The sequence below is a fragment of the Ahaetulla prasina genome, chromosome 13 (assembly GCF_028640845.1).
Source record: "Ahaetulla prasina isolate Xishuangbanna chromosome 13, ASM2864084v1, whole genome shotgun sequence".
NCBI lineage: Eukaryota > Metazoa > Chordata > Lepidosauria > Squamata > Colubridae > Ahaetulla > Ahaetulla prasina.
Window position 1 is genome coordinate 16,466,862 of NC_080551.1, and position 14,433 is coordinate 16,481,294.

The 14,433-nt window shown below is 46.3% G+C and overlaps 1 protein-coding gene across 1 annotated transcript in view; it reads left to right on the forward strand.

Annotated features, from left to right (window-relative positions):
* HOMER2 (homer scaffold protein 2) overlaps positions 1–14,433 on the forward strand; it is an 83,008-nt gene continuing 68,575 nt past the window's right edge. Inside the window, exon 1 of the mRNA XM_058156048.1 lies at positions 1–345. Coding sequence (XP_058012031.1) covers positions 224–345 — 122 coding nt within the window. The 5' untranslated portion in view covers positions 1–223. The remainder of the gene's footprint in view (positions 346–14,433) is intronic.

A 14,433-nucleotide genomic window follows, 5' to 3' on the forward strand; every position in this document is an offset into this window, starting at 1 on the left:
GCAGGTGGGACTCGCCGCTGGAGCCGCAGCTGCCTGCCTGCCTGCTTTCCCTTCGCCCAACCGGCCCTTCCCGACGGCGCGGGTTTCCCGGGTCTCCCCGCAGGCGACCCTCGAGGAGGGATCGGGCAGCGCGCAGCGCAGCGTAGAGTCTAGCCAGGCCGGCCGGCGCCTCCTTGGCGAGCCCGGGTCCCCAGCGGGAAGGACGGGCTCCTCGGACAGCTGGATGTGCGAAGTCGGGACGCGCCCCGCGCTGGCCGCTGGCGAGCGAGGGGGCGAGGAGACCCCGCCGGCCAGCGCTCTCTCGCCGCCCAGCTTCGGGGCAGGAGACAAGTGCCGGGAGATGGGGTGAGTCTTGAGCCGGAGCGCGTCGGCAGGAACCGCTGGGCTGGGCGCTTCCTCGGGCGCAGACCCTGGAGGGGGTGTCTCAAGGCTGGGGGGGGGAGTTCCGTCGGAGTTGGCAGGAGGCTGCTTTCCCCAACCCGGTGCCCTCCGGAGACCCCGGGTGCGCCCCTGGCCATCCTTAGTTCGCTCAGACCGCTGGAATCCCGTGGCTCTCAAGCCAGTTGGAGCTCCCCAGCCCTCGCTTTCCCAGACGCCTTCCACTACAACTCCCATCATCCCGCCCTGAAAGTACACCGTTCCCTCCGTTGGGTTCCAAGAGCGCGTTTCTTGGGTTGCCGCCGATGGTGCCAAGCCCGAATCCCGGGAGACGGGTGGGCGGGTAAGAAGGCGGCGGCGACGGCGGCCCTCCAGATGTTGTACCACCACCATCGCTGGTAACTCCCGGAAGAGATGCTGGGGCTTGAAGGTCATCGACATCTGGAGGAAAGGGGGGGGGGAGTGTCAGATTTCTCTGGCTGACAGTCCCTGGTAGCTGAAACAGTCTCCGGAAGAAGTGAGGCGTCCTGAGGTGTGGGGGAAGGGCGCGCCATGGTTAGCAACAGAGAAACTTTAGAAAAGATGGTTTGTGGCGTTGCCAGCTGCCGTCCCCCCCCCCCCCCAGCTCTGGCAAGGCAAGCTCTCCAAGGCTGAGGTTTGTGCTGGGTGGCAGCGTGCCAACTTGAGTTCAGGGCTCGGTCTCTGGAGCTGCATGCCCCTCTTACACCCCCGCCCCCCCCGCAGATTTTCACCTTCCCAGGTGTTAAAACAGGGCTTACTTCAATCAGGGTTTTTGCCTTAGGGCTTAGAAAGAGCTGTGGAGAAGAGGAGCAGGTACTTTCCCTTTAGCTGAAACAAGGGCGGAGAAAAGGGCTGTCATTGAACGGGTGGGATCTCTCCCACGCCCCCAGATTACGGGCGTCATCAGATCGGATTCCTTTAGTTGGACCACAGACAAGTCAGCCGTCAAAGCGTTGCTCGAATCTGGCTGGGTTTATATATGCCATGATTAAGCCCAGGTGGGCATCCTTTAAATAAGAATAGTGGTGGAAGAGGACGAGTGGCTGCCGGGTGAAATAGGGATAACGAGGCATAGTCTGGAATCTCGCCTTAAAATATGCCTTGGTGCCTTGGTGGGTATATTGTACTACTTCTTTCTTCTATGGTTATATATTATTCCCACGGTGCCTATTGTAAAATAGATCAGGCTAAGAACGCATCACTGGTTTGAATTCACTCTGCGAGTTTTCAATAGAAGGGGATTTGGGGAGCCCTTACTAGCTCTCTGTCCAGGCAGGGTTGATGATTGAATCCTTCCTTTGTAACTCCTCCACCCATAGTTGGCATCTACTCCGAGGCAACGTGTCTTTCTGCAAATTCCAATTTAGCACCGCAGCTCTCCGTTATGGGATTTGTTTACCAATCCTAGCGAATTCGTGGGATCAGACTGCCAGTTCCGGTTATGGCAAGCCAGGATTTTGCAAAGCTGGCTACGGGTTCTTCGAACTTGGGCGCCTCCTCATGTCTTTTGAAGAGGCCAGCTTGTTAAAGACTGCCGAGGCTATTTGACTTGGAGGAACCCTTGAATGCAGTCTGATTTCTTTTTCAAATAAACAGGCATATGAATGAACTGTGCATCGTGCTGGACAAAAACTAACGGCAGACTGTCACCCTCGAGTTTATTTATTTATTAAATTACGTGCCATCTGCTTCCCTATCCAAAATGATTCTGGGTAGCTTAGAATGGCAAAAAAGTTACAGCGATCAAAACATTAAAAGCATTAGTACTTTTTTTTAGATTCTCTTTAAGTTTCTGAGTTTGGTTTTTTTCCCCAATCGAAGCAATGCAGTTTCCCAAACTTTTCACAGTAGCTTGCAAAAGTGTGTGTGCGTGTGTCCATATGTATGCAAAAAAAATATATGAATTTAGCCAGGTAAATTGCTGAATAGCAATTAGGGTTGTAGGAATTATATCCGAGGTAATTATATCCGGGTGGGCACTTCTCAGATCTTACGATCCTTCATTGTTCACTCCTGTGCTCTGTCTCATCTTCTCCTTGCTTCAAACAGGGGTTTAAGGAAGTTTTAGAGCTATGAACTGGGAGACACTAGGCCCAAGATGGCGAACATATGGTACTTATGCCAGAGGTGGCACACAGAGCCCTCTCTGTGGGCATGCGCGCAGTCGCCAGCTGCTCTTCCAGTTTCTGGTGCGCAGCTGGACTTCACATGTGCCAGAGCACCGGAAACCTGAACACCAAATGGCCAGTTGCCTTCCGGTTTCCGGTGTGCTTGAAGAGCAGCTGGCCTGTGCGCATGCGTGCGCTGGAAACCGGAAGAGCAGTTGGCTGGTGTGCATGGACAGCTGGTCTTCCAGTTTCTGGTGTTCCGGTGTATGAAGACGTGGAAGAGCAGCTGGCTGGCGCACATAGGTGCACTAGCTAGCTGGTCTTCAGGTTTCCGGCGCGCTGGCTCGCGCATTCCACTTTTGGCACTCGGGGCTGAAAAGGTTTGCCATCACTGCATTAGGCCATTAAAGTTGTGTTGAACTAAGACCAGGGAGATGCTGGTTCAAACCCCTGACTCAGCCTGAAGCTCTCATTGATGACCTTTTGCCAATCACCGAACCCATTTCATTTGCTGGGCTGTGGTTTAAGGTGTTGCATGAATCCGGGTATTGTGGTTTGTTTATCAAAACTCATGACTCAGTGTGTGATGCATAATGCCTGCTCTCTAAGGGCTTTAGAGCTGAGATCTCAGTCTAATCTATTTCTGCCCGGAGCTCCTGGAACATAAACGGTAAGGAGGACTTAATAAGGGGCAGCTGACAAATATTTGGATTCCCCTGATTGAAGTTCCACTTCCCCTTTGGAGTGGAGTAACTAACCCATCAGGATAATAGCAATCATCTTATGTTTTAGGGCAGGTTTTCTAAAATAAATATCCCTTGATTGCTATACCTAATAAAAATGACTGGCCAGTTGCAGTTTGTGTTATTTTGTCAAGTGCAGGCATGTGTTTGTGTTAGTACTGAATTGGTTCCCAGGGCTAAACAAAATCGGTCTCCTGAATATGGATCCTTGATGTGGAAGTCAATGGCTCTTCAGATAATTGGATGGCTTGATTTTTGCTGGCTGGTTGAATGCATTGTTATTGGGGCACCCGAGGAGCTCTTCGGATTTCCAGTTACTTCGCTGGTTCCTATAGCTCTGCTTTCAAAGGCAAAATGATGCAGAATCAATAAGATTCCCCCCCCCCCACAGCCTTGAAACAAGCAGAACAGTTCAAACAAGCAAAGGTTTTGGGTGTGAAACAGTAGTAGCTTTCAATTTTGTTCACTACTGGTTCGCTCGTGGCGCGCATGTGTGAGATTTTGCGCATGCGCAGAGACATCCAGGCGGGTGGGCCCTCTTGCTGCTGCTGCTACCAGTTTGCCCAACCTGGGGCGGACTGGTAGCAACTCACCACCCAAGTTGGAGTTGCATTCCCATTTTTGGGTGCAAACCAGGAATTTTGCTATGAAGAATGGGATGTTTCGAATTTGGGATGGTTGGGTTTCTAACATTTTCCACAGAATTAAAAAACAGTATTGTGGTAATTCAGCGGGATGGTTTAGCAGAGGTTTCTTCTCCCCATTCCTTCATTTTTCTTACTGTGAAAGTATATCTATCTATCTATCTATCTATCTATCTATCTATCTATCTATCTATCTATCTATCTATCTATCTATCTATCTATCTATCTATCCTGTTTCCCCCCAAAATAAGACATCCCCTGATAATAAGCCCAATCAGGCTTTTGAGCGCCTGCGCTAAACTAAGCCTCCCCCTGAAAATAAGCCCTCCCCGAAAATATTTAAATGCAGAGCTGGAAATCAGGTAACACGGCAAGAGGAGCCCCATCTTGCTCCATGCGCCCCAAAATAAGATCTCCCTGAAAATAAGGCCAAGCACTTATTTCTGGGTTCAAAAAAATAGAAGACAGGGTCTTATTTTCAGGGAAAACACTGTATCTATCTACCTACCTACCTATCATCACATTTCTACATTTCTCTCCCCCCCCATCTCACTTAAGTGACTCTGGTCAGTTTACAATAAAAACATGGCATAGTATAAAAAAACATTCCTTCATTCAATCTCTTAACCTAAATAATTTGCTAGAAATCTCTCCAAGGCAAATTTAGATTTTATTTATTTATTTAAGAAAACATATAGGGCTACCCAACTCACTGTCAGTGAATTCAGAAGGCTTACAAGATAAAATTTGGATTATGTAGGAGGGAATGCAAATGAAGGGAGGCTTTGCTCCTGCAGGGAGTTGGACTAGATGACCTTCAAGGTCCCTTCCAACTCTGTTGTTGTGTTATACCGATCTGACCTTGGGATTTTGAGAAAAGACAACAAAATCCCAAGTGGGAAAAAAAAAGGAGTAAGAAAGAAACTCAGAACAGCCCAATTTTAATTTTGCTTAGTACAAGGTGGGATACATAGACACCACAAATAGGATTTCAAGATTTGTTATTTTAGCTTGCTACAATAAAAAGCATTCCTGCAACATTTATACCTGGCTACTTCAAAGAGCTGGTGTTTTTTCTTTCTTTTTTTCTCATTTTTTTTTAAAAAACCTTGCTTTTAAATACAGGTAGTCCTCGAGTTACAAGCACAATTGAGCCCCTCATTTCTGTTGCTAAGTGAAACATTTGTTAAGTCAGTTTGCTCCGTTTTATGACTGGTCCTGAAACCTGTAAGAGAAATTTCCATCCCTTCTTTGTAGTGAAGTCCATAGAACATCGTGGTGGCCTAGCGGTGAAGCTAATCGCCTCCCGTTCGAAAGGTTTGAGAGTTCAATCCTAGGTAGCGACACATGTTTTTCTCTCTCTCCTCGGGTGCAAAGAAAAAAAAAATGCTGTGAACTCCATGTGGTGTCAGGGAGGGCATCCGCCCAGTAAATGCTCAACTCCATCCAGTTGTCCCAACTTTACCCTGAATTAGTTACAGAATGAGAGTCGTAAAAGGGGAAGGTTTTTTTTATAGTTAAACCCATTAAGGTGGAGTTTCCTTACAATCTGCAAGGCTTCTTCACGGCTTTCTTGTCACCTGAGCTAAGTTGCTGCTTCTAAGATAAGCGCTGATAGACTCACCTTTTCTTTTTTTTTGATTATTTATATCTCCCCTGCTTCCATTCCTTCCTAGATTCCCCCACAGCTTCTCATTTGTCCTTACAAATGCTTGCAACCTGTCAGAGTAATTGGTCGAAAAAGGGAGAGTTGAACAAAGCTGGTTCCAAGAAGGATAGCTCTCTCGTCAATACCTGGGAAGGGAAAGGAAAAAGCAGGAATTTTGCAAATTAGTGGGCTTCGGGGTGTCATGGATTCCCTCTTTCCCCATTGCTAAATGCAAGTTTTGCCTAGCGTTTGTATGTCTGTTTCCTCTTAGATTTCTTCCATAGTAAGCATATGGGTTAGGGGTTGCTTTGCCCCCCACATGTGCCCCGCCCCACATTTTGGCTTCCGTGTTGGGATAGGAGGTTTTCCAGGCCCAAAATGGGGCATGGGTGGGCTTTGCGCGGCGCCCCTGCACCCTGTTTTGGCTTCCAGGTTGGTGCAGGAGGCCTTCCAGGTCCAAAATGAGGCACAGGGGGGCGGCGCGAACCCCCAAAATGCAATGCGAGTGCCGCACACATGCCCCCTGCCCCCTGCGCATGTACCTTCCCCGCATGCGCCCCACACATGTGCAGCAGAAAACCAAAGATCAGCTGGCTGGCGAGAGGCAGGAGGCGTGCGGTGTGCACACATGCGCAGCGGAACTGGGCTGGGGCGATGGCTGGCATGCCAGCAGAGAGGGTTGTGCGTGCTACCTGTGGCACACATGCCATAGTTTCGCCATCATGGATATAGGTTGTCTTCCACTTCCGACCACAAATGAGCCCAAAATTTCTATTGTTAAGTGAGACGTTTGTTAAGGGAGCTTTGCCCCATTTTACAACCTGCAGCTGATACGTTCGTAACCTGGTCGTTACATGAATCTGGCTCCCCCTACTGACTTTGGCTTGTGAGAAGGTCACATAAATATGAACCGGTTGCTGAATTTTGATCATGGGGATGCGGCAAAGATCATAACTGTGAAAAACGGTCGTAAGTCACATTTTTCAGTGCCATTGGAACGTTGAATGGTCACTAAATGAACTGCTGTAAATCAAGGACAGACCTGTAATCTGTAAAGCTCAAAACATTTTAATCCTATGTTTAATGTGCGTATATCACCACCCAAGTACAGTATATTGGAATGAAGCCTAATGAATATAATCTTACTCCAGGTGGGTAAATCTTTAAACAACATTCCTGGTTTTATTAACTTGCATCCCTAAGACAAATAGTTTTTTTTTAAATATATATACCACATGCACACACACCTTGACAAGCTGATAAAGTAAAATGCCACACAGGGATAATCCTCCTGAATATTTAAAAGCAATTTGGAAGCTACGGATTTATTTCCAGTTCCCTCTGTGCTTTAATTAGTTCATTCACATTAACTAATTGGTGCATGTTGGACAGTTGGTTGCAAGAGCTATTTGCATGTTAAGTAATCGGAATTCAGATTTGCATTTTCCAGGGATTTTATTTATTTATTTATTTAATTAATTAATTAATTTTTTATTTAGTCTGAGGATTTTAGGAAAGCTTCAAGCTTAATTAAACTTAGTTGGAATTACGTTCCAGTCTAGATGACAAAACTAGCTTTTAAGACTGGAATGTTGAGAGACTCAACAAAGATGTGGAGAATCTAGAAAGAGTGCAGAGAAGAGCAACCAAGATGTTTAGGGGACTGGAGGCTAAAACATATGAAGAACGGTTGCAGGAACTGGGTATGCCTAGTTTAATGAAAAGAAGGACTAGGGGAGACATGATAGCAGTCTTCCAATATCTCAGGGGCTGCCACAAAGAGGGAGTCAAGCTATTCTCCAAAGCACCTGAGGGCAGGACAAGAAGCAATGGGTGGAAACTAATCGAGGAGAGAAGCACCTTAGAACTCAGGAGAAATTTCCTGCCAATGAGAACAATTAATAAGTGGAACAACTTGTCTGCAGAAGTTGTGAATGCTCCAACACTGGACATTTTTAAGAAAATATTGGATAACTATTTGTTGGAAGTGGTGTAGGGTTTCCTGCCTGAGCAGGGGGTTGGATTAGAAGACCTCCAAGGTCTCTTCCAACTCTGTTGTTGTTGTTGTTGTTGTTATTGTTGTTGTTGTTATTATTATTAATGTTCAACAGGACTAGCCTCTCCCAACTTTCACAGCTGGCCTGCCCATGGGGTTTTGTGCATGACACAAACACCATTAATCCTGCTCCTAGGAGCCTATAAAGGTGAGTGTGACCAGTAGATTTGTAAATTCAGGAATGCCTATTAGAAACTCAGGGCTGGCAGTGTGTTCTCTTCCTGTATACCCGTATTGGCAAACCTATGGAATCTGTGCCAGAAGTGGCATGCAGAACCATCCCGCGAGGAATGCGCAGCCTCGCTGGCTCCTCATCTGCATTCCTGTACACACACGCATGTTGGTCAGCTGGTTATCATGTGCGCGGGAGCACTGAAACCCACAAGACCGCTGTTCCGTCACACATGTGCAAACCGGCACCCGAACCTCCGGGTTTATGTCACATACATGCGCGATGGCCAGCTGTTCATTGGGTGCGTGTCCATGCCAGAAACTGGAAATTCAAGTGCCAGCTCATGGAGCCGCGATGGACTGCTGCTCTTCCGGGTGCACGAAGGCCAGCTGGGCCATGTGGCCCAGGCGGGATGGTTTCGCGTGCCATTTCCAGTATGCAGGCCAGAACACGGTGATGTAAAAGGTTAGCTATCACTGCTTTATACCTTTGAGGAATGTTATTCAGTAATCCCTTAGATATGACAATTGAAATGCAACAGCTGTTGTGCCTCGTCCTCCCTCCTCTCCTCAGCCGGGCTCCTCCCGTCTCCTCCCAGGCCTGCTATCAGATTCAGAGTCTGATAATGAAGATGAATGGTCTGTCAAGCCTCCAGCCCCCAGCCCTGGCCCCATGGCCAGACAGGATGTCAGGAATGAACAAACAAACCTCACTCCTACAGCGTGTGAGCAGGGAGCCAGCCATGTGCTGGAATTACCGGCAGCAGATCCAGCGGAAGAGAATTCACAGTGGGAGGATCCCCGCTTCTGGAAATCTGAGAGGCGACGTTAGCAGAAGGAAGGGAGGGGCAGGCCTGGATAAGTGCTGAGTCATGGAGCCACACTCCACAGCCTATATAAAGGACCAGCTTGAGTCAAGCAACTTTGAGTCAAGCAAAGTCTCATTTAGTTTGCTGAAGTCACAACTTGGATTCCTGCCTGCCCTGAGAAATCTGAAAGGAATTTGGCAAAGCTGCAGAGGCTTCGTGGCCACGCTTGATACAGACTTCCTAGACCCGGTCGTCGGAGGGGGAAGGGGACACGACAACAGCCCTTAACAGCACCTTCCATGTATGCGTCCGGCCTTGAAAACGTGGCTAAATAAGACAGCATAGCACTGGGGCAGGTGGGCAGGGCAGGCCCACCTGTGATCTCTGTTACCGGTTCAGGCGAACCGCTCTGAACCAGCTCTGGCCCTTATGCTAGTTGCTGGGCAGAAAGATGGCATTCCATTAGTTGAAGGAAGGAGAGATTGAAGAGTGTTGAACTGAAAAGGAGTATCTGATTTTTTTAAAAAAGAGATCAGTTGACCAATTCAATGCTGTACTCAGAATCAACGTAGGTGAACAACATCTTAAACAAATAAAGGCTTGTGTCGGGAGGGCTGAAGTTGTGGGATTGCTTGCTTCTCTTTCTGCTGAAGCTAAACTAAATAAGAAAACCTTTAACTTTGATAAGCAAAGTTTTAACTCACTTTCGTTTTCAAACTGTCTTGGAAATCTCATTTCATTGCTAGAAATAAAATGGAGGCTTTAGTTCGGCAATAATACGGAGGGTTTTTTCCCCCCTCCCAGAGTAAATTGATAAAGTTAAACTTCCCTTCTTGCAAGTTATGTCTCCTCAGTTGAAATTGGTCGTCTCTGTATGTTGCTTGTGCTTTGAGTAACTGTTGATCGTAATAAAAGTGTGATTTAATTCAATTCGATTTGAACTGGCAAAAGGTATTTTTGGCCCAGTGGATGAGTCCCAGCAGTTTGGTTTGACTTTGTGAATGGATAAGTTCTGCTTTTCATCCTATTTCTGTGATTTTCGAACGTTTACATGTATGGCCCCCCCTTCAATGAGGTCTTCACGTTACACATCAAACAAGGGTACTCTGTAAATGCCTCCTTTTGCAAAGAGCAGTGGTTAGAATGCAGTAAAAATAGGTAAAGGTTCCCCTTGTATATATGTGCTAGTTGTTCTTGACTCTAGGGGGCGGTGCTCATCTCCATTTTAAAGCCAAAGAGCCAGCGCTGTCCGAAGACGTCTCCATGATCATGTGGCTGGCATGACTCAATGGCAAAGGCGCACGAAATGTTGTTACCTTCCCACCGAAGGTGGTCCCTATTTTTCTACTTGCATTTTTTACGTGCTTTCAAACTGCTAGGTTGGCAGAAGCTGGGAGAAGTAACAGGAACTCACCCTGTTACGTGGCACTCGGTTCAAACCGCTGAACTGCCAATCTTTCGATCGACAAGTTCAGTGTCTTAGCCACCGAGCCACCACACCCCTTTAGAATGCAGTATTGCAGGCTAATTCTGCCAACTGCCAGCAGTTCGATTCTCACAGGCTCAAGGTTGACATGGCCTTCCATCCTTCCGAGGTCGGTAAAACGAAGACCCAGATTGTTGGGGGCAAGAGGCTGACTCTGTAAACCGCTTAGAGAGGGCTTTAAAACATTATGGAGTGATATATAAGTCTAAGTGCTATTTGGTTAGGTTGCAAGTAAGCTGGATTTGCTAAAGGTTTGAAGAAAAAGGAAGGCTGTTAGTTTGCTAGACAGTAGTTGAAATGCTATTGTAGCCTGAAATCGTCTGGCCTGTAATTATATTTCTGAATGTGGCAGGACAAGTGGTTTTGGCCTTCACCCTAAGGCAAGAAGCATTTAGCTTGTGGTGTTTGTGTGGGATGCGGTGGCTCAGGGGCTAAGACGCTGAGCTTTTCGATCGAAAGGTCGGCAGTTCAGCAGTTCGAATCTCTAGTGCCGCGTAACGGGGTGAGCTCCCATTACTGGTCCCAGCTTCTGCCAACCTAGCAGTTTGAAAGCAATTAAAAAATGAAAGTAGAAAAATAGGGACCACCTTTGGTGGGAAGGGAACAGCGTTCCATGCGCCTTTGGTGTTGAGTCATGCCGGCTGCATGACCACGGAGACGTCTTCGGACAGCACTGGCTCTTCGGCTTTGAAATGGAGATGAACCCCGCCCCCTAGAATCAGGAACGACTAGCACATATGTGTGAGGGGAACCTTTACCTTTACCTTATTTGGGGGGGAGGGAAGAGTCTTAATGTGTAAAGAGCAAGTACTGCCTGTTACTCGTTGTGAACCCTTGGTAATATGGCATCTTCAGGGAAAGGTAGTGGAGGTATTAGGGAAAAAACTGGTTGATGAGTTATTGCAGGTGGTCCTCATCTTACGACCACAAACATCTCTGTTGCTAAGTGGGATATTTCTTAAGCGAGTTTTGCCCCATTTTACGGCCTTTCTTGCCACTGTTGCTAACTGAAATGCTGCAGCGGTTATGTCAGTAACACGGTTGCTAAGTAAACCTGGCTTCCCTGTTTGTTTTTTTTTATTCAAAAAGTTTTACAGAAAATTTTTTCCCCCTTTCCCCCCACCTCCCCTCCCCCCTCCCTTCACAACCCCTCCCCGACTTCCCGGAACGAGCACAAGGTATAGTTAAAATAAAACAAACATATGCTAAAAATTTCGTCCCAACTTAATTATACCCTACAATCATCAATTCCTAACTTCCCCCAAAAGCAATCAAAAATAATACATCATAATCATTCAAAAACAGTCTGATAACTCTTAGTCTGATATCTACGTTGAATATAGTCAATCCATTTTTTCCATTCCTTTAAGTATCTTTCTTGTGTATTGTCTTTCAAAAAGGCTGATATCTTCGCCATCTCAGCCAAATTGGCAACTTTCAATATCCATTCTTCTATTGTAGGTACTTCTTTTTTCTTCCAATATTGTCCTATTAATAATCCTGCTGCAGTTATTAGATTTAAAATCAATTTAGTCTCAATTACTGTACAATCCGTAATAATTCCCAACAAAAAAAATTGCGGCAGGAACTTTATCTTCTTTTTCAAAATTTTGTAAGATCCACCAAATTTTTATCCAAAAGGCCTTTATGTCCTTACAAGTCCACCAAATGTGAAAGTATGTAGCGTCATCACAATTACATCTCCAACATTTTGCTTGCATATCTGGGTACATACACGATAATTTCTTAGGATCTAAGTGCCACCTATAAAACATTTTATAAAAAATTTCCCTCAGATTCTGTGCCTGCGTGAATTTAACATTTCTAACCCAAATTTTTTCCCACGTTTCCAATAATATTGGCTCCTGAAAATTTTGTGCCCACTTTATCATACAGTCCTTTACCAAGTCCCTTTCAGAATCTATTTCAAGTGAACCTGGCTTTCCTGTTGACTTTGCTGGTCAGAAGGTCCCAAAAGCAGATAACGTGACCCTTGCAACAGTCATAAACTTGAGCCAGTTGCCAAGTGTCAGAATTTCGATTACGTGACCATGGGGACGCTTCAACGGTCATAAGTGTGAAAACCGGTCATTTTTTTCCCCCAGTGCCGTTGTCCCTTTGAACGGTCCCTAAACAAACTGTTGTAAGTCGAGGACTCACTGTATCCCTTTGGTTCTCCCAAGACACTGGAGACATGGGAAGACTGGGGCGGATCTTTTGCGTGCGAAGTGAGTCCGCTACCGTGCATCTCTTGGTTTGGAACGCTACTCAACATACGTCCTTCCTCTTGCCAGTTCTGTTCTCCGGAAGATAAACCCAGTTTTGAGCCAAAGGAGATATCCTCAAAAGCGGAATTCCTGTGCCAAAGGAACGGTGGCAGGTTGACAATCAGGATGACTTCCTTGTGACATTTTCCTTTGGCAGTTGAATGAGAGTCGCTTTCCAGGATTTGAAGAATGAAGCTCAAGGGAGCTTGTCATTCGAAAGCACCAACGTTCCTCTTTGACACATGTTGAGTGGGCAAAACAATATGGATCGGTCGAAGTCCCTGAACGTTCTACCGTTCAGACCTTCGAGTGATGGAGAACAGTTTGAGTCCGTAGTGTTTTGGAGACATTTCAGAAGGTTTACCGGCTGGCCTTCAGAAGTAACCAAGATAGGTACTTCTTCTAAACCAATGGAGGGGTGGTGAATGTCTTTGCTTTTCCTCTGAAATGCTCCCTGAAATTTCTTGAGATGCTCAGATTTCACCAGTGATTTTGCTATGAGTGTTGTGACCCAGGCCCAAGTAGGTAGCAACAAACTCAGTCCGTGATAAAATAAACTTTATTCGAACAGCTGGGAGTTACTTGTTGTGTAACTCAAAATAAAACAAAGGCCTCACAAACACACATTCTTCGGTTATCACAAACCTGAGTCCAATTAGGCAAACTGCCAAAGGCCCTTCCTGATAAATGTCCAGAAGTCAGAGCAGAGAATGGAGCAAAGAACGCAGCTGCAACGTTGTTTTCCAGCAAGCTGAAACACTGGTGCTGGTCTTGTTTCAAGCCTTATGGGAGGGGCCAATCATCTCTTGGCCCTACTCCCGAGTTGTCCTCTCTGCTTGAGCTGCTCTTGCCTTTTGGCAGCTCTTCTCATGAGGGCATTAGGAACAGGCTCCTCCAGTTCCTCTTCCTCACTACTATCAGGCTCTGGAGGCTCTGGAGTCCGCACCTCACTTCCTGATGGCCCTGGCCTCAGCTCAGCCTCATCGCTCTCCGACTCCATTGCCAGCACCGTAGGCTGTTGATGGACCACAACAATGAGATCCCAGGGGACCTCGTCAAAGGATGCTGGAATTTCATCGGATTGGGCCACCTTGTGAAATGGCCAAGTAGATTTCAGCAGCCTGTGATGGTTCTTCTTTGAAGAGTCAACGAAACGGGACGGGTGGCTTTGCGTTTGCACAATGTGCGGACTCTTGGGGTCTATCAACTGTGGTTTCTGTCTTAGCGTCATGCATGAACCCAGCCAGCTGTGGCACCCTCAACTAATGGTAGCTGGAACAGACCATGGCTTAGCCCAATGAATCAACCCAGCCATTGATTGAGGGCCCTACTTTCCGGTATCAGCCTGAAGTAAATGAATGCTATAATAGCCTGATGGTACAGGTCTACTCATTGCCCAAGGTTGAAACTGATTTCTTCTGAACTTTTTTTCCTTGTTCCCAGTTCAGTCCCTTAACCATACCACATTGACGATACCTCACACCAATTATTTAATTAATAAATAGATTAATAAATACATACATACATACCCCAACACAAATACAATACAATACAAAACCCCCCAACTCCAAGTAAAAACTCCGAAGCAAGCATTTTTCAAAGTTCTATTTACTAGAATAGGTAAACTGGCACATCTGGGAAAACCCGAATCTGAGCGGTCCGGGTTTTCCCTCAGTAAATCAAAAAAACCCAAACCATCCCCTCACTCACATGCTCCAATCAGCGTCCGTCCCATCTCGAGACAGCACTCCGACCACTCCTCCTCCAAATGCAGGATTGACCGACAGGAAGAATGCAATTATATTTAAAGACAACCCCCCTACTAAATCCCTCCCTCCTATTTTCCCACATATGAGAAAGTGGCAGCACGGAAGCTTCCGGCCTTATATGGCTTCCAAACCTGACACATACATACATACATATATACTTATGTACGTACGTACATAAATACTTGTGCTCTTCAAACAACTTTTTTTCTTGTTCCCAGTTCAGTCCCTTAAACATACCACATTGATGATACCTCACACCAATTATTTGATAAATAAATAAATACATTCATACATACATACCGTATATACCGTACATACATACATACTGTACAT